Source organism: Hippocampus zosterae, chromosome 8 (assembly GCF_025434085.1).
Source record: "Hippocampus zosterae strain Florida chromosome 8, ASM2543408v3, whole genome shotgun sequence".
Classification (NCBI taxonomy): Eukaryota; Metazoa; Chordata; class Actinopteri; order Syngnathiformes; family Syngnathidae; genus Hippocampus; species Hippocampus zosterae.
This window is the reverse complement of record NC_067458.1, coordinates 5,949,243-5,969,150: the sequence shown is the minus strand read 5'-3', so window position 1 is coordinate 5,969,150 and position 19,908 is coordinate 5,949,243. Positions and strand designations below refer to the sequence as shown.

The 19,908-nt window shown below is 48.9% G+C and overlaps 1 protein-coding gene and 1 long non-coding RNA gene across 2 annotated transcripts; one reads left to right on the top strand and one right to left on the bottom strand.

Moving 5' to 3' along the window:
- Positions 1–697: 697 nt before the first annotated feature.
- Positions 698–7,001, bottom strand: LOC127605746 (uncharacterized). The gene is made up of 2 exons (XR_007963642.1): positions 6,315–7,001; positions 698–984 (listed from the first exon to the last, which is right to left on the bottom strand). It is a non-coding gene; the product is annotated as an uncharacterized LOC127605746 (long non-coding RNA).
- Positions 7,002–14,298: 7,297 nt separating this feature from the next.
- On the top strand, positions 14,299–19,634 carry LOC127605687 (uncharacterized). Its single transcript, XM_052073457.1, has 3 exons — positions 14,299–15,127; positions 16,886–16,994; positions 17,231–19,634. Exons 1-3 carry the CDS (start codon positions 14,762–14,764, stop codon positions 18,061–18,063), a joined length of 1,308 nt encoding a protein of 435 aa, XP_051929417.1. The 5' UTR covers positions 14,299–14,761; the 3' UTR covers positions 18,064–19,634.
- The last annotated feature ends 274 nt before the right edge of the window (positions 19,635–19,908 follow it).

The window sequence follows — 19,908 nt, the reverse complement described above, 5'->3', positions numbered from 1 at the left end:
CAATCGCAGGGCACACAGAGACAAACCACCTACCGCGCTCACATTCACACCTAGGGACAATTTAGAGTGTTCAATCAACATGCCATGCATGTTTTTGGAATGTGGGAGTGTCACGATTCGGTTTAGGGACCAACAGGTGGCACTGTAGGGCTCCCCTAGCAGCTGCACACCTGTTGGTCATAGGTAATCAGGCCTATAAGAGGACTCCTGCCCGAACACTCGGTGTCGGGTCATTGTTGCGTTTGCTACTGTCATGTCTGTTTGAGTCATGTTTTGGTTGTTATGTTTTATCGTCAGTCATGATTTTTGTTTGCTACTTTGGACTTTGTTTGCTTAGGATTTAGTTTTCTGTGTTTTATCAATACACATCTTCAAATACACCTTGCTCCTCTCTCCTGCCTGCTTTTTGGGGTCCACCACCACCATGCAGCGTGACAGGGAGGAAACCGGAGTACCCGGAGAAAACCCACGTAGGTCCGGGGAGAACATGCAAACTCCACACAGGGAGGCCGGAGACGAGATCGAACCCACAACCGCAGCTGTAACAAAGCGCTTTACAGAACAATTAACATAAAATAACAAAAATAATAGAACACAACACATAGGACATGAACGGTCATGCAATCCTAACCATATTCCATTATATTTCAGTTTAAGGTCACCAAGACGTTACAAAGAAAAAAAAATCATACAATGTAATACAATGCATATTTATTCATATGGAGCTTTCACAATGGCTGCAGCTGTAACAAAGCGCTTTACAGAACAATTAACATAAAATAACAGAAACAATATAACACAACCAAAGGTATTTATGTCTGAGGTCACGAGATTCTAGAAATGTTTTTCTTTGAATCACAGGTCAGCCGCGGTGAAGTAGAACAACATCCATCCATTAATCCATTTTACCTAAGAGTAAAGAAACTCACAGGCACTGACAGAACATGCAAACTCCACACAGGGAGACCAGAGCCAGCTCTAAACCTGTCACGTCGCGTGCTCGCCAGCAGGTGGCGGGTTCTCCCGCCGCCTGTTCGGCACACCTGCCCGTTATTTCGGGCTGATTACGTGCCTTTATTAGGCGACTCCGGCAGTCATCTCACTGCCGGAGAATTCCTTTCCGTGCCATTGCTCTCTATTTGCTATTCTCGTCGTTAGACAATTTCTCGCTGCCCTATTGCCTTACGGCCTCAATCTTCGCATGCTTCATATTGTGATCATATTGTTATCTCGGTAGTTCCTCGCCCTTTATCGTTTCGCGAGCGTTTTCGGTTGTCTTCCTTATTTTTCCCTGGTCCTTATTTGACCAGCGTTTTCTGTTACCGTTTTCCCTGTTCGGGCTCCTTTTGTTCTTTATTAAAACCCCTTTGTTTTCACAAGATCTTTTCGTTGTCTGCTTCTCCGGGGATCCACCTCGTTTTTTTCTGTTGTGCACGAGGCGATTTCTCATCGCCTCGGGCTCAACGTGACAGAATTCTCCGGCCACCATGGATCCCGCAGACGCCGAAAAGATCTTGTCCGCTCTTGCTCGACAAGAGCGGCAAATGAGTCAGCACAGCCAAGCCCTGACGGAACTCAACGGCGCGGTCTCCATGCTGGCTCATCGGTTCGATGATCTCGAACCTCGCCTTATTCGGGTGGAGGAACGAGGACCACCTTCCGGGCTTCGTCCTACCACCCCGGAGGCTCCCTCCTCGTACCCTACTATGTCGAGGGAGCCCTCGCTTCCACATCCCCCTCGTTACGGGGGTGAGCACGGGCAGTGTGGACACTTCCTACACAATTGCTCGCTAATATTCGACCAACAGCCGTCCGCCTACGCTACTGACGCCGCCAAGGTGGCTTATGTCATGAGTCTTTTAACAGGTCCGGCGGCGTCGTGGGCTATCGCGACCAGTGACGCGAAACCGAATCTCCGCACCTCCTATCCTGACTTCGTGGCAGCCTTCCGTCGAGTGTTCCACCATCCCGTGCGGGGCAGAGAGGCGGAGGGTCGGCTGCTCGCCCTGCAGCAGGGAGGGCGGTCGGTCGCTGACTACTCCATCGAGTTCCGGATCCTGGCCGCGCAGAGCGGGTACGACGATCGGGCCCTGTGTGGACTGTTTCGCCGTGGCCTGAACTCATTACTCAAGGACGAGCTGGCGACCCGCGACCACAGCACCGATTTGGAGGAGCTGATCGACCTCGCCCTCCTTATGGACAATCGCCTGAGGGAGCGAGGCCGGGAGCGTGGAGGTGATCGGTATCCGTCCCGCCGCACCACGTACCGTGAGGAACATCGTGGGTTCGGTGATCACTCCCGGGGCCGGGAGACAGCAACCACGGACGAGCCGATGCAGCTGGGCGGCAAGGACGGTGGTGCGGAGGAAGGAGGGCGCCGTCCTCGCGACCATGCTACAACAAACGGCGCCCAACCATCCCCCCGCGCCGCAACCAGCTATCCGGGATCGCCCTTCCACGCTCCTCCCGAGTACTGTGAGTCACGGCCCCGCGCGTCGCCCCCCGAGCCTAGGCGAGTAGACAAGCGACCAGGACACCCCAATAGACTCGAGCTCGAGGCGGAGGTATTCGGCGGTTCCCGGTCAAGACGGGTTCGGGCCCTGGTGGATTCGGGAGCAGATGATTGCTTAATGGACACTAATCTCGCGTCCGAACTGGGGTGCTTTTTAGAGGAGTTGGTTGTGGCGAAGCGGGTGCGTGATCTGGATGGGCGCCTCCTGGCGGTGGTAACGCATCAAACGGAGCCGTTAAAGCTTTCGTTATCCGGTAATCATATCGAGCATCGCCGTTTTTATGTTATGCGGTCCCGGAACGCCCCGATCATCCTCGGTTTACCCTGGCTCCAGACGCATAACCCGGTGATCTCATGGGCGCGCCCCGCTATCGATAGCTGGAGCCCTTATTGTTACCAGCACTGCCTGCAGTCAGCCGTCGGGAGGCACGAACGCGTCACGCCCCCCGAGGAGATCTGCCTTGACGGAGTGCCGGAGTGCTATCGGGACCTTAGGGAGGTCTTTAGCGAGGATCGCGCGCGCTCCTTGCCCCCACACCGCCCCTACGATTGCGCGATAGACCTGCAGGCGGGCGCTCCGTTGCCAACCTCGCGTCTGTATCAGGTATCCCATCCCGAGCGTGAGGCGTTAACGGAGTATATTAACAGCTCGCTCGCTGCAGGTCTCATCAGACCATCACGCTCACCGTTAGGGGCGGGTTTCTTCTTCGTAGGGAAGAAGGATAAGTCCCTACGACCCTGCGTAGATTATCGTGGATTAAATGAAATTACAATTAAAAATAGATACCCGCTACCCTTGTTGGACTCCGCCTTCGCTCCATTACAATCAGCCACCATATTCTCAAAATTAGACTTACGCAGCGCGTACCACTTGGTTCGCATCCGAGAGGGCGACGAGTGGAAAACCGCGTTTAAGACCCCCCTGGGCCATTTCGAATATCTCGTCATGCCTTTTGGCCTCACAAACGCACCTGCCGTCTTCCAAAACCTCATTAATGACGTGCTCCGGGACATGATCAACATCTTCTGTTTTGTTTATCTTGACGACATTTTAATTTTTTCTCGTTCTCTGCATGAGCACCAGCAACATGTTCGACTGGTGCTACAACGTTTGCTCGAGAACCGGCTCTTCGTCAAGGCAGAAAAGTGTGAGTTCCATGTTCCCGTCATCTCCTTCCTGGGGTTCATTATAGAACAGGGCAAGCTACGGGCGGACCCCATTAAGACGCGTGCGGTCACTGAATGGCCGGTCCCGTCCAACCGTAAGGAACTGCAGCGCTTCTTGGGGTTCGCCAACTTCTATAGGCGTTTCATCCGTGGTTACAGCCAGATGGTGCTTCCCCTAACCCGCCTTACTTCGACCAAGATCCCTTTTAAGTGGGACCCTGCCGCGGATGCGGCGTTCACCCGTCTTAAGGCGGCGTTTACTAGTCCCCCGGTACTGCAACATCCTGACCCTGACCGCCCTTTCGTCGTAGAGGTGGACGCCTCGGATTCAGGGGTGGGTGCGGTGCTGTCCCAACGCTCCCCAGTCGACCAGAAGCTGCACCCCTGCGCCTTCTTCTCCCGTCGACTCAGTGCCGCCGAGTCGAACTACGACGTGGGCAACCGGGAACTGTTGGCTGTGGTCACCGCCTTACAGGAGTGGCGGCACTGGCTCGAGGGGGCTAAGGAACCTTTCACCGTGTACACGGACCATAAGAACCTCGCCTATCTCCGCTCCGCGAAGAGACTTAACGCCCGTCAGGCCCGGTGGGCCCTCTTCCTCACCAGGTTCGACTTCGTCCTCACCTACTCCCCCGGATCTAAGAACACTAAGCCTGACGCCCTTTCCCGGCTCCACGAACCTGCGGGGAGGGACCGTTCCCCGGAGACCATCCTCCCGACCCAGTGCATCGTGGGGGCCGTCCAGTGGGAGATTGAGCAGCGGATCCAGACAGCCCTGGAGGGGGTTCAGGTGCCGGCGGGGTGCCCAGCGGGGAGGCTGTTCGTTCCTCCTGCCCTTCGATCGGAGGTCCTGCAGTGGGGACACGCATCCAATGTGGCGTGTCATCCCGGGGTGAACCGGACTGTGCAGCTCGTCGCCCAGCGTTTCTGGTGGCCGGAGCTCCGCCGCGACGCGATGGAGTTCGTCAAGGCCTGCACCTCCTGCGCCTGCGGCAAGTCGTCGCATCAACCTCCGGCGGGACTGCTCCAGCCGCTGCCCATTCCTCCTCGCCCGTGGTCTCACATCGCCGTGGACTTCGTCACGGGCCTACCGCCTTCCCGGGGCCGGACGGTCGTGCTCACGATCGTGGACCGCTTCTCCAAGGCCGCTCACTTTGTGCCCTTGTCCAGGTTGCCGTCGGCGCTGGAGACCGCCAACCTCCTCATCCAGCACGTCTTCCGTCTCCACGGCATACCGGCGGACATCGTGTCGGATCGGGGGCCCCAGTTTGTGTCCCGCGTCTGGAAGCGGTTCTGCCGGTCCCTCGGAGCTACGGCCAGCCTGACCTCGGGGTACCACCCTCAGTCCAATGGACAGGCTGAGCGCGCCAACCAGGATCTGGGGGCGGCCCTCCGCTGTGTTTGTCTCCACCGTCCGGCATCCTGGGCCGACCACCTGCCCTGGGTGGAATATGCCCACAACACTCTCGTCTCCTCCGCTACAGGCAGATCGCCGTTCATGACAGCCTACGGTTACCAGCCGCCGCTGTTCCCGTCCCAGGAGGGGCAGGTGGAGGTCCCCTCCGTGCAGCACCACCTTAGGCGGGCCCATCACGTGTGGAAGGAGGCCCGGGCTGCGTTGTCCCGCACTGCGTCCCGGAACCGGCGGATCGCTGATCGTCGTCGGCGCCCGGCGCCCTCATATGCGGTGGGGGAGAAGGTGTGGCTGGCTGCGAGGGATCTTCGCCTGGCCGGCTCGTCTGCCAAACTGGGGCCCCGGTTCGCTGGTCCGTTCGAGGTCGAGGCCGTCATCAGCCCCGTCGCGGTCAGGCTCCGGCTGCCGGCCTCCATGAAGGTCCACCCCGTGTTCCACGTCTCCCTGCTCAAGCCTGTGTCTTCCAGCGCCTTGGCGCCCCCTCCCGCTCCGCCGCCGCCCCCGCGGGTGGTCGACGGGGACCCGGTGTACACGGTTCGTGCCATCCTGGACTCTCGGCGCAGGGGCAAGGGCTTCCAGTACCTGGTCGATTGGGAGGGCTACGGGCCGGAGGAGCGGCAATGGGTGCCTCGCTCCTGGATCCTTGACCCGTCCCTTCTGCGCGACTTCCACACAGCTCATCCGTCCAAACCGGGTAGTCCGCCGGGAGGCGTCCATTGAGGGGGGGGTACTGTCACGTCGCGTGCTCGCCAGCAGGTGGCGGGTTCTCCCGCCGCCTGTTCGGCACACCTGCCCGTTATTTCGGGCTGATTACGTGCCTTTATTAGGCGACTCCGGCAGTCATCTCACTGCCGGAGAATTCCTTACCGTGCCATTGCTCTCTATTTGCTATTCTCGTCGTTAGACAATTTCTCGCTGCCCTATTGCCTTACGGCCTCAATCTTCGCATGCTTCATATTGTGATCATATTGTTATCTCGGTAGTTCCTCGCCCTTTATCGTTTCGCGAGCGTTTTCGGTTGTCTTCCTTATTTTTCCCTGGTCCTTATTTGACCAGCGTTTTCTGTTACCGTTTTCCCTGTTCGGGCTCCTTTTGTTCTTTATTAAAACCCCTTTGTTTTCACAAGATCTTTTCGTTGTCTGCTTCTCCGGGGATCCACCTCGTTTTTTTCTGTTGTGCACGAGGCGATTTCTCATCGCCTCGGGCTCAACGTGACAAAACCAACGACCTCTGCACTGCAATGTGGACGTGCTAACCAGTCATCGACCTTGCCGACCTGGGTAGGAAAAAAAAAAATTAAAAAAAGATCATCGTCGCTCTCTTTTGAAATCTTATTTGACAAATAAATAATATCACAATGTTCTAAATATTAACTCTTCTGTAGAAAATCCAGCTTGAACAAAATCTTTCTTTATTCTCAGTGTAGTTATGTAAATAATTAAACAGTAGTCTCACAAGGATATTGATTTAAGAAAGAAAAAAATGTCACGTTCGTCTTTGTCTTTCTTCCTTAAATTTGTTTTCTTCTCCATCCTGTCTTCCCAGGTTTAAGAATGAAGGAACTCAGTCAACCGTCCTCATCTACAGCTTTTATGTGTTCTTCTGTGTCCATGTGAGCTTTGAGATCTCCGATCAGCACTTTTATTAGACAGCGACATGTATAAGTGCGGTTTTGCACAGTGTTACCTTTTTCGTGTGTCGTCACTGTCCTCAGCTCCAATTTGTAAGAGTAACGCACCTCTCGGTCCAGTGATTTCAACCACAGTGGTGAAACACATTCAGATGAACGGGGTGTCGTACTGCTTGCTTATTCAACTGGGACTTCATTCCATCCCATTTTGACAGCAAAGCTTTTTCTATGTCACTCACGCTTGTACCTAAGCGTGCCTGCTCCACACACTTTTTCTTTTCCGGGGTCTCCTATGTGGCGCAAACAAGAAACAATAAATAAATAGAAATAAAAAGGACTCCTCATTTGTCGCTTAAAACGTCAGTCGACATGCTAACATGCTAACAATTAAAGCCGAATATTTTCATGAAATTATAAACGTTCCCCGGAAAGTCAGACAGTGTGTAAAAAAAAAAAATGAGCATGTCAGACCAAAAGAGGCCATCCTATGACATATACCGATGTCACATTAAAAATTAACATTATACAGCCTCTGCTGAGATGCCGTTTCTGACTGGTGGAAACATAAACAAGAATAAAGTCTCAATGTGTCTCATGTGATGAGGGTAAAAGTGTGTTTATTTCAGCAGTGTGTACAATCATGACTTAACCAAGCTTGAAAGCCCAAAAACTCTCACAGGTACAGGTTAAACCTCTTTTGCTAAAGCTGTCAGTTTATTGGCATCTGCCTTGTGCTGATAACTGCTCGGGTGCCCTCTCCACTCTTTAGAAGTGCTGGATAAATCTGCTAAAAGCTTTGTGCAGAAGCATCGTGAAATGCAGCCCAGTGTTTTTACCTCCTCTCTTTGAATAGCCTTAAAATTCAGCTCAGGATCTTGTTGGGGAAAAAAAAGTCAAGCTGCAAGCTGCTGTGTTTACCTCTTATAAACTTCAGCACAATACATAAAGTTGAAGTAGCTGTCCTTGAGGGTAGCTCACAGGTTATCTGTCTTTATTGTTTAGTGTGAGTTCCATTGAAAGATGATTGAGGGTGCTTTGATGGAGAGGCAGACAGAGCAGGACATGATAACAGGCCAAATGGGCGGTCTGCTGTCAAACTCCATCTCTGCTGCACACATGTGGGTTGAATGGCACGGCCCCCTGAACAACCTCAGGTCATACTCAAAAGAGCAGAAAGGAGGGAACATGCATGGGACAGGGAATTGTCACTGCAAAATGTCACTGCTTGAGGGAACTCCATTTTGTTTGCTTCTGTTTTTCGGAGTGATGCACTTCTCACAAATTGACACAGGCATTGCAAGAACTTTGAATAGGTGAATGGCTACTGGTAGTTGTTCCCCATTTAGTGCACTTGTTTTATATCACTTCGGACATGTAACAGTCATTAATTCTCCTGCCAGATTAGTTCACTGATGGATTGTGAAACGTGCAATGGCAGGAACAATTCACTACTACTGGTATTCCTCTAAAACCTCTGGACTTGAAAGTGTACTGTCATTAACTTCACACAATGGGCCTCAATGTGGGGAATCAAGCCAAAAACACAGTAAACGAATATGAATTTAATATGGCGGAACAGTCGGCCACTGCTTAGCACATCCACCTCACAGTGCACAGGTGCAGTGTTCGATTCCGAGCTCTGGTCTTCTTGTATGTCTCTGCATGTTCTCCCTGTGCCTGGGTGGGTTTCCTCCCACATTCCAGAAAAATGCATGGCACATGAATGGAACACTCCAAATGGTCCATTTCTGTGACTGTGAGCGCGAACGGTTCGGCTGGCAACCAGTTCAGATTGTCCCCCGCCTGCTGCCGAAGACCGCTGGGATTGGCTCCAGTGCGCCTCGTGACCTTTGTGAGGATAAATGGGTTAGAAAATTTATGAATTTCATATTGATCAGACTCGATAGAAACCAAGCCATCTCTCTCTCTTTCTCTATGATAGAAAAGTAAAACTCCCTATTCAAAAAACTATTATTTAGTGTAAGTTCTCTCTTTTTTATGCTTTTTAATTATACCATTTTTATAAATAATGAATATTGAAAATGTTGTTCTTAGCTTTAGTTTTATATGCTTTACATTTATTTTGAATTTCATATGAGCCCCAGAATTCACAACCAGCATTCATCTATTCATGACTGACTAATAAGTACAGAAGAGCCCCATTTTGCCGAAGGATCAAATCTACAACATCCTGCCATGCACAAGTCACTGTCAATATTACATTACAACTCAAAACATTATCATATGATTATATTTTGATATAGTAAAAATGCAGCAAATATTTGAATACAATTCAAATATTTACAAGCATTTCAAAAAGTTCACTTTTTAATCTCCATATAGATATATAGATATATAGATATACACACACACACCTAACTAAACCCATGAATCCACTGTTAGAGTTGGGGCTTAATTTCAAAGACAGGCACTGATGATGGTTCAAACTTGATTCTCAAATGGAATTAATTTACCTGTACCTGAAAAGTCAGTTGAGAAATAACCTGAATGTAGTAACCCATGTTGATCAGTAGGAAGCGCACTTTTCACACTATCTGGAATCGCATGTTCCAGTCGTGCTCCATCCGTCAAACATATTTATGATTATCAAGAAATTAAGCTGCAGATACAGGCGATAATTACATCTACAAACTTTATATTCACTTGATAAATAATATACATAGTTTTAAAAAGGAATGGCTACTGCCTGCTGTTTTGGGGCCTCATGGAAAAAAAATATTACTAAGCGCCTCACCACTTCAATGGCACGACAAAATAATGCTTTCTTGTAACTGCGTGCACGTGATTATAGTCACGGGCAGTAAAATAATCACACAGTGTAAAATGACATTAGCCCGTTCCCAAATGTGGATAAGTGTAGTAGACCTGGTCGCCTATGAATATAGTCATCGGCAGTGAAATAATCACACAACTCACATCAATTGTATTTACTTTCAAACAACCAGTGCTGTACATAGAGCAAAAATAAGTCATTCAAGAAGAAAGACGGTTAAATCAATACATTCATAATGATGACAGTAAAAAGCACGTAAACAGTAAAACCTAAACTAAGTCTCATGCTGAGTCAAAAACTAAAGAATAACAATGCCTTTTTAGACAAGTTTTAAAGATGGGCAGTGAGGGACTTTGCCTCATGTTTCGCGGGAAGTCATTCCAAAGAGAGGAACCAGCAACGGAAAAGGCTTCGATCCCTTCTGAGCCTTCACTTAGTCCTCGACACCAAAGAACATCTGGTGCACGAACATAAGGCATCCGGCAAATGTGTACATGTGTGAAGGAGCCTGGAGAGGTAAGGTGGAGTGGGGCTATTTAAAGATTTGAAAACAAATCATAAACTCAGAAAAAGAACTCTAAAATGTACAGGAAGCCAGTAAAGGCTTGCTCTGCATCAGTTATGTCCTCCCTCTGATGCAGGGTTGCCCTTACCTTCACCTCGGCCTGGGTGGGACCATCGACTATAGGGCTCCTTCTTCAAACCTAACGGAAATGATCTACTAATTTTTCTGACAAACAGATCAGTACAGATAAGTGTTTTATCAATTGAAATAAATAGAGTAACCGACAAATCAAAAGGTTTACACACGATATACTTTTAGAAGCCAATGCATACGAAATAATTTTAAAAATATATCTTAAGATGAAAATACCATACTTGCCGTCTTTGCATTGTGAAAAAGTACTTTTTCAGCCATGTATTGGCCAAAGGTTCCTTTGGCAGGTTTTTTGCCCTATATTTAGTTCATCCATCCATCCATCCATCATCTACCGCTTATCCGGGGCCGGGTCGCGGGGGCAACAGCTTTAGCAGGGAAGCCCAGACTTCCCTCTCCCTAGCTACTTCTTCCAGCTCTCCCCGGGGGATCCCGAGTCGTTCCCAGGCAAGCTGGGTGACATAGTCTCTCCAGCGTGTCCTGGGTCTTCCTCGGGGTCTCCTCCCGGTGGGACATGACCGGAACACCTCACCGGGGAGGCGCTCAGGAGGCATCCGAATCAGATGCCCAAGCCACCTCAACTGGCTCCTCTCGATGTGGAGGAGAAGCGGCTCGACTCTGAGCCTCTCCCGGATGACTGAGCTTCTCACCTTATCTCTAAGGGAGAGCCCGGACACCCTGCGGAGAAAACTCATTTCAGCCGCTTGTATCCGGGATCTCGTTCTTTCGGTCACGACCCATAGCTCGTGACCATAGGTGAGGGTTGGGACGTAGATCGACCGGTAAATTGAGAGCTTCGCCCTTTGGCTCAGCTCCTTCTTCACCACGACAGACCGATACAACGTCCGCATCACAGCAGACGCTGCACCGATCCGCCTGTCGATCTCCCGCTCCCTCCTACCCCCACTCGTGAACAAGACCCCAAGATACTTGAACTCCTCCACTTGGGGTAAGATCTCCTCCCCGACCCGGAGGGGGCACTCCACCCTTTTCCGACTCAGGACCATGGTTTCAGATTTGGAGGTGCTGATTTTCATCCCAACCGCTTCACACTCGGCTGCGAAACGCTCCAGTGAGAGTTGGAGAGCCCCGTTTGAAGGAGCCAACAGCACCACATCATCTGCAAAAAGCAGAGATGTAATACTGAGGCCCCCAAAACGGACCCCCTCAACGCTTCGGCTGCGCCTAGAAATTCTGTCCATAAAGGTTATGAACAGAATCGGCGACAAAGGGCAGCCTTGGCGGAGTCCTACCCTCACTGGAAACGATTCCGACTTACTGCCGGCAATGCGAACCAAACTCTGACATCGGTGGTATAGTGACCGAACAGCCCGTATCAGGGGGTTCGGTACCCCATACCCACGAAGCACCACCCACAGAACTCCCCGAGGGACACGGTCAAACGCCTTCTCCAAGTCCACAAAACACATGTAGACTGGTTGGGCGAATTCCCACATACCCTCAAGGACCCTGCTAAGGGTGTAGAGCTGGTCCACTGTTCCACGGCCGGGACGAAAACCACACTGCTCCTCCTCAATCTGAGGCTCGACTTCCTGACGGACCCTCCTCTCCAGCACCCCTGAATAGACCTTGCCAGGGAGGCTGAGGAGTGTGATCCCTCTGTAGTTGGAACACACCCTCCGGTCCCCCTTTTTAAAAAGAGGGACTACCACCCCGGTCTGCCAATCCAGAGGCACTCTCCCCGTTGACCACGCGATGTTGCAGAGGCGTGTCAACCAGGACAGCCCCACAACATCCAGAGCCTTGAGGAACTCCGGGCGGATCTCATCTACCCCCGGGGCCTTGCCACCGAGGAGCTTTTTAACCACATCGGTGACTTCAACCACAGAGATAGGAGAGCCCACCTCAGAGTCCCCAGGCTCTGCTTCCTCAAAGGAAGGCGTGTTGGTGGAGTTGAGGAGGTCTTCGAAGTACTCTGCCCACCGGTTCACAACGTCCCGAGTCGAAGTCAGCAGCGCCCCATCCCCACTGTACACAGTGTTAGTGGTGCACTGCTTCCCCCTCCTGAGACGTCGGATGGTGGACCAGAATTTCCTCGAAGCCGTCCGGAAGTCGGCTTCCATGGCCTCACCGAACTCTTCCCACGCTCGGGTTTTTGCCTCGGCGACCACCGAAGCCGCGGTCCGCTTGGCCAGTCGATACCCGTCAGCTGCCTCTGGGGTCCCACAGGCCATAAAGGCTCGATAGGACTCCTTCTTCAGCTTGACGGCATCCCTTACTGCTGGTGTCCACCAGCGAGTACGAGGATTGCCGCCACGACAGGCACCAACCACCTTACGGCCACAACTCAGATTGGCCGCCTCAACAATAGAGGCACGGAACATGGTCCACTCGGACTCAATGTCCCCCGTCTCCCCCGGAACATGGGAAAAGCTCTGTCGGAGGTGGGAGTTGAAACTCCTTCTGACAGGGGATTCCGCCAGACGCTCCCAACAAACCCTCACTATACGTTTGGGTCTGCCAGGACGGACCGGCATCTTCCCCCACCATCGGAGCCTACTCACCACCAGGTGGTGATCAGTTGACAGCTCCGCCCCTCTCTTCACCCGAGTGTCCAGAACATGCGGCCGCAAATCCGATGATACAACTACAAAGTCGATCATCGAACTGCGGCCTAGGGTGTCCTGGTGCCAAGTGCACATATGGACCCCCTTATGTTTGAACAAGGTGTTCGTTATGGACAATCCGTGGCGAGCACAGAAGTCCAATAACAAAACACCACTCGGGTTTTGATCGGGGGGGCCGTTCCTCCCAATCACGCCCCTCCAGGTATCACTGTCATTGCCCACGTGAGCATTGAAGTCCCCCAGCAGAACAATGGAGTCCCCAGCAGGAGTACTCTCCAGCACACCCTCCAAGGACTCCAAAAAGGGTGGGTATGCTGAGCTGCTGTTTGGTGCATATGCACAAACAACAGTCAGGACCCGTCCACCCACCCGAAGGCGGAGGGAGGCAACCCTCTCGTCTACCGGTGTGAACCCCAATGTACAGGCACTGAGCCGGGGGGCAATGAGTATGCCCACACCTGCTCTGCGCCTCTCACCGTGAGCAACTCCAGAGTGGAAGAGAGTCCAACCCCTCTCGAGAGAACTGGTACCAGAACCCAGGCTGTGTGTGGAGGCAAGTCCGACTATATCCAGTCGGAAATTCTCTGCCTCACACACCAGCTCGGGCTCCTTCCCTGCCAGAGAGGTGACATTCCATGTCCCAAGAGCTAGCTTCTGCAGCCGAGGATCGGACCGCCAGGGTCCCCGCCTTTGGCTGCCGCCCAGCTCGCATTGCACCCGACCCCTTTGGCCCCTCTCATGGGTGGTGAGCCCATGGGAAGGGGGACCCACGTTGCCTCTTCGGGCTGTGCCCGGCCGGGCCCCATGGGTGTAAGCCCGGCCACCAGGCGCCTGCCAACGAGCCCCACCTCCAGGCCTATATTTAGTTCATGAAGGAAAATGATGTGTCGTTTGCTTACAGAGGCGTTTCGCTGATATTCAACAAATTACCCTGTGTGCCATTGAGAAAAATGATCAATGATCAGTTTTATGTCATGAAATTACATTAGTCCCTGCCCAAATGATGACAGGTGTCATGGAACTGGCAAGAACAACGAAGTATCTTATTACTTAATTAGAATATGTGCACACGGTTGCACCAAGGACTCTATCTGTCTATCTATCTATCTATCTATCTATCTATCTATCTATCTATCTATCTATCTATCTATCTATCTATCTATCTATCTATCTATCTATCTATCTATCTATCTATCTATCTATCTATCTATCTATCCATCAATATAGTAGTGGTACATGAATATTAATAACAAATACTGAATGTAAATGTGAATATTCATAACATCAGGCATCATCAACCCTCCAACAGGCCGAGCAAAGTTATATGTCATAGGCACTGGACCGTAGCTAATGTGTTCCTGTGACTATGGATGTGAACTGCCCAATTTTTTTTCACACTTTGATGTGCCTTGTCTTCAATCTTTGCAAGTTGAGACAACTTCCCGGGTGGGCTGGGTACTTTAAGGCAGGGCCGGTAAGGAGATTAAAGAGGGAAAGTGACTTAATTGCAGGTGGGCTTTCCCATATGTTCGCTCGCGGACACTGCGCAAGGACTTGGAAGCATTTCTGGCTCTCTTGTTTTTAGAAGGCGCGTCAGATAGCAGCTGAGGGGGGGCTTAGTATTTCAGACGTCTGGCGGTAGGCTGCAAAGTTTCCACCTTAAAACAGTTGCAGGCTGGATCAGACGACACCTCAGTAGGAGTTCGCGCAGAGGGACCACTACATTGCACGCCTGTCAACTGAGTCAGGGGCACCTTTATCAGGTTAATCCGTTTTTTTCCCCCCCGAATCAAGTAGTGTCAAATTTCACGCAAACAAGAATCTTATTGTTTCGTATCGGGTGGAGCGTATGTGGATAGTTTCGGTTCTAATCCATAAACGACGAATAAGAAATTCACCTACATTACATGCATTGAAAATTTAATATACTGTATACTCTTTAATGTAAGTAGTGCGTCTGAGCGGCGTTGTAGGATCAATTCAGCTTCTAGATGAGGTATGGTTATGTCCACCCACTTGGAAGGAAGCCGGCACCTGGAAACAACAAAAAAACTTGATACCTTAAAACATGGAGAGTTTTTTGTCTTGACAAGTCCTGATGAATGCTTGGGTGTGAACGACGGCCCAGCGCGGACCTGCGGGGACGGCGGAGAAACTAAATCATTGCTGCAGGAGAAGCCGCTTAAAATGAGCCGAAGTCCCAAATGTGCCCGCTGCCGGAATCATGGCGTGGTTTCGTGCTTGAAAGGTCACAAACGTTTGTGCCGCTGGAGGGACTGCGGCTGTGCCTGCTGTCTGCTGGTGGTGCAGCGGCAGCGCGTCATGGCCGCGCAGGTCGCACTAAGGAGGCAACAGGCTGCTGAGGTAAGGGGTTGCGCGCACCGCTGTGGATGTGGAAGCTCAGTCAAACATTTTTAGACTTATGTTGTTTGATTAATTATTATCATTTTATGTTTGCGTATATTGGTTCATGTTAAGAATCCATAAATTATATTGTGTTGATTAATAGTTGCTTAGACATGAGTTGATGTTGATAGCTTCTGATTGGCTGAACAATGGGAAAACAGGAAGTGTTTTAATTGGCGAGAAGTGTGTGTTCTGGTTCGAACTGCGGTGCAGACGTCCTTTTCAATAAAGCTACGTTCAAACGGAATGCATCTCTCCCTTTGCCGTTTCCTAAAGTAGAGCCATCTATTCAAAACACAACGAACTTACACATTGACCCATATAACTACTGGTAGGAATGCCACGAATATCAATAGAAAAGGGACTCACTCACTTTCCAAGGCGGGTGTTTTCTCAAACAACGCTGCGCCACAACAACAGGCCCAATTATTTATTTATTTTTTTGTTATTGTGTACATCCATCCATTTTCCGAACTGCTTACCTGGCTTGGCTCGCGGTCGTGCTGAAGCCTATCCCAGCTATCAGCATCACACAGAACACAACGGCAATGTTAACTGCACAATCTAACGACGACCAAAACAAATTTCCAGTGATTTAACGTGTGCGTGTTATTGTTGATTGGATTAGTAAGAGCATGCCTTGCCTCTCACTGTAATATTTTGGTTGCCTTGATAAAGACGTGGTCGTACGGATGCAATGCAGTTCTGTCTGCGTTCACAGTGCTGATGTCAAATTGCCTACCGACCCGAAAATTGTTTGTTCGATCGTAAGTCTCGGTGATCATATCTATGCTGCGTTATCACTGGGTGAATGGCAAGACGATTTTTATTTCTAGTGCTTTGACTAGCTTGAAGGTAGAAAAGTGCAATACAAGTGGAAGACCATTTATCACAAAATGTAATCTCTTGGACAATCCAAAAATAGCAATATTGTCAACTTAAAATCAGATTTGTTTTGTTTCTAAATTTATAGTAATCTGTAGTACATATCGTTTTTTGAAAGTGAGATAATCATAACTATTCATTGTTATATGTCCGAGAACAAAATACATTTACTATATAAAATAGCCTGATTAATAGTAATAATAAACTACCTGTAATTAATTTTATTGGACACAAACAGTAACATGAGAAAAATGTTTGTAATTTTTAGTTGGGGAAAGAGTCAGTGCTATTGTTATGATTTCGTGTTGGGAAGTATAGATGCATGCACAACAGGGGGAACTTAAAAAAATACAATGATTTAGTCTGCACTCGGACGCTGTACAATAAAATAAGCATTGAAAAAAAATAAATCATCACTTACCGGTACATAAAATTTAACTCGCAGAAAGAGGCAAAAAAATAAATGAATGAAATTCAAAACGGGTATGCAATGTATAGATACAAATATGTTTTGTTGTGCATTTCAACATATCGCTGGAGTTGGTCAGAAGCCTAAATTCAGTCAATTTAATATATTTTCACAAATCAATAGTAATCTGATGTTTCCAATATAAAGTGTTTGCTCTCTTTGAAGGTGCAATATTAATGACTCAACAGACATGCCATTATTTGGTTTCCCGAAAAGTGATGATTTATGGAGGTGCGGGCATTCTTCCTGACACCACTGATATAGTTTGCACAGCGAGCACATGCACAGATCATCATCTCAGCAGTGATTTATTCTCTCAAATTATTCAGTATGTCTAACTCTCGTTGCCTCGTGTCTTTCAGGGTAGGCGAGGTGTCAAGTATCGAGCAAATCATTCACAGAGAACTTTTTTGCAGCGCTCTACTGCGGTGGCGGAGCCAAGTATGTGGCAGACCAAGCGCCTCCAGCCGGGTAAAGTTGCATCAAATCCACCTCTCTCTTTCATTTGTCAGTGAGTTTAAATGGAGGATTTATCTGTTGCCACGGCGACTAAAATAAAGTAAGGCCGACCAAACAGCAATTAAACTCAATTTTATCGAGCATGAATTGTTTTTGTAAATGCGCAATTACTTAAAACAACTTCGTTATTTATATTTGACCTAAATGAATCCAAATATAAACTTAACGTGTTGTCTGTGAAACTGCAGGGTTGACACCACCGGAGGGCAACGATTCCTGTTGTTTAAAGCCGACACAGCGTGACCATACACATGCTACAAACCCCACCATCAGTGCCCGCATGAGGAAGAGACGAACATTTGCTGACACGGAGCTGGAGAATGTGATGCTGGAGCGGGAGCTCAGACAGAGAGGGTTCCAGAACGACCTTTACTTTTCCTACTCGACCTTCCTCCCCGCAATTCATCCAGTGCCTCTGCCCATCACACCGAGCTTACAGTCATTCAGCAAAGTCCCTTCATCTGCGGAGACAGCCACCTTTGGGTCTGTGTGTAACAGCTTTCAGCCTCTGCAAGACTGGGACTTCCATTTCTATCACTGTTTTCATTTTAAGAGCACATGTACAAAAAGTGAAAATGTTGGCTTCCGCGTGTGTAAAAGCTCGGTGCAAAATAGAGATCAGAAGGATGAGGTGCAGCGTGGCTGGACAGGTTGCGAGAAGACAGAGACATCAGAGCCGACACCTTTGCCTTCTCGACAAAGCCTCAAATATCACGGTAGCACTTTGTTGGATTGGGACTACATCAAAGCTGACTCCAAACCAAGAGAAATTCCAGACTCAAATGTCACACGCTCTATTTTTGTATCAGATCAGGGGATCCTGAACTTGCCGAATGTCACAGCCACCAGCAGGACCTTCGATCCGTTATCGCGGACAGGTAGAGGTCAGTGTGTGGACACTCCTGCCGCCCTGGAGCATCCTCGGGAAGACTCTTTCAGGAGCCTTCCCGGCAGCTCAGGCAGGACTCCAGCCGTGAAGCCGCTACTACCTTTCTCAGTGGAGGCTCTGCTCAGGGCCTGACAAGCCAATGGAAAGTACTTGGCTTTGTTTATGTGCAGAGATCACTTTGACACGTGAACTCTAAATAGTTAGTTATGTTCCACTGACAGGAGCTGGTTTCGATTAAAATGGGACTCAGCAGGGTGCAGACCTCCACTAAGGTTGGAAAAAAAAACTGTATGCGTATCAAAAACCACTGTTCCAAAATGTCATGTTTTCGTTGGTCCAAAACACACCCCTCTGCAAAATGTCATGAAAAAAAGAGTATCTCATAGATGAGTCTGCTCATTAACACACGACAACTTCTGCAACACAGTTACAGTACGGTACATGAAAATCTGTTTTGCTCTACTTTAAATTGTGTCTGAATTATGACAATAAATAAATATATTTTAGCACGGTCAGCTATCATGTTTACTATCATCAGCATTGATATTTATATCACAGAAAGTTCATTTACACTTACCTGTCTGGAAGTATTCATCCACCAAACAAAAGTGAACAAGGTGCGTCTTGAGTGTTTTGGGCTTGTTAGGCTTGTGTTTGGTTTTTCCATACTTGCCTTTACTAGGAAATAAAAAATGGTCAATAAAGATTCCCAGTATGAATCTGAATACAAAGAAATGACCAACCATTGAAAAACTACACTGAAAATAAAACGGTTGGCATTTATTTAATTCACATATGCTCATCGGTTACAAAATGTTAAAGCCACATCTATCTTGTGATTATTTTTTAGGAAAAGAGAGGAAAATGACATCATTTCATGACATTTTAATCATGTGCAACTGAAATTTCAATATTTTTTTTCAATGAAAAGAACATAAAGTAAGAATTTCAAAACTGTTGCAGTCAATGAGAATACTCAAAACAATGGACAATAACACATCCAAAATAGTCTCGAGCTCACAGAGCGCTGTATGAATAAAAACTGTGAGATTTATTTACGGCACAAAGTCAACATCAGCGGTGTGTCAGAAAAGATGTGTTTCAACCCCAAACTACAAACCTTGAATTTTCCCTTTCAGTGTGGGCAAGACAATCGACCAACATGTCTACAAAAAGATCCTGAGGCATGTTTCTTCTTAACAGTGCGCCAAAAGCAAGTGAGAGTTTTGGCCGGGCAAATTATGGCTACTTCTCCTTGACAATGCACCGACTTATTTGTCAGTCTGAAAGAAATCATTCTGATTTATTGACTTTGGAGGTGCTACCATGAAGATTTTTTCCTTGACCAACCGGAACGGATTCAGAGAGGGACCCACCTCTCCGAAGGCCTCTCTCCGCAGTGTTTTCATCTTGTTAAATGGACTTTTATATCATTCTAACTAACATTGTATACCAAAGTCGTGTCAAATGTTGCCCGCTTGGCATCCATTGAAGCCTGGTCATTCTGGAAGGAGGATTCTCCCATCTGCAGCCCCTTCTCAAGGTTTCTCATTTTTCCCCAGATGGGGTTTTTAAAGTTTTTCCTTGCTCTCCTGGGGGGTAAGTTCAGGGGATGTTGTGAATACTTGTAAACTGTGGGCATGTGACGACCTTTGAGACTGTTTGTGATTAAGGAACATAAAAATAAATGTGACTTGACTCTACTCTAAGATCTTCGGCCAACAGTTTGCATGCGGCGTGATGTACTTCGATTTGCTGGTTATATGTGCCATTACATGAATCCATCCATTTTCCGAACATCTTAATCCTCACTAGGGTCGTGGGGGGTGCTGGAGCCTGTCCCAGCCGTCTTCGGGCAGTAGGCGGGGACACTCTGAACCGGTTGCCAGCCAATCGCAGGGCACACAGAGACGAACAACCAAGCCCACTCACACTCACACCTAGGGACAATTTAGAGTGTTCAATCAGCCTGCCATG

Coding starts and splice junctions, on each gene's coding strand:
- LOC127605687 (XM_052073457.1), top strand. CDS start 14,762: ATGGTTATGTCCACCCACTTGGAAGGAAGCCGGCACCTGGAAACAACA. Junction 15,128..16,885: donor GGAGGCAACAGGCTGCTGAG/GTAAGGGGTTGC, acceptor CGTGTCTTTCAG/GGTAGGCGAGGTGTCAAGTA. Junction 16,995..17,230: donor GACCAAGCGCCTCCAGCCGG/GTAAAGTTGCAT, acceptor GTGAAACTGCAG/GGTTGACACCACCGGAGGGC.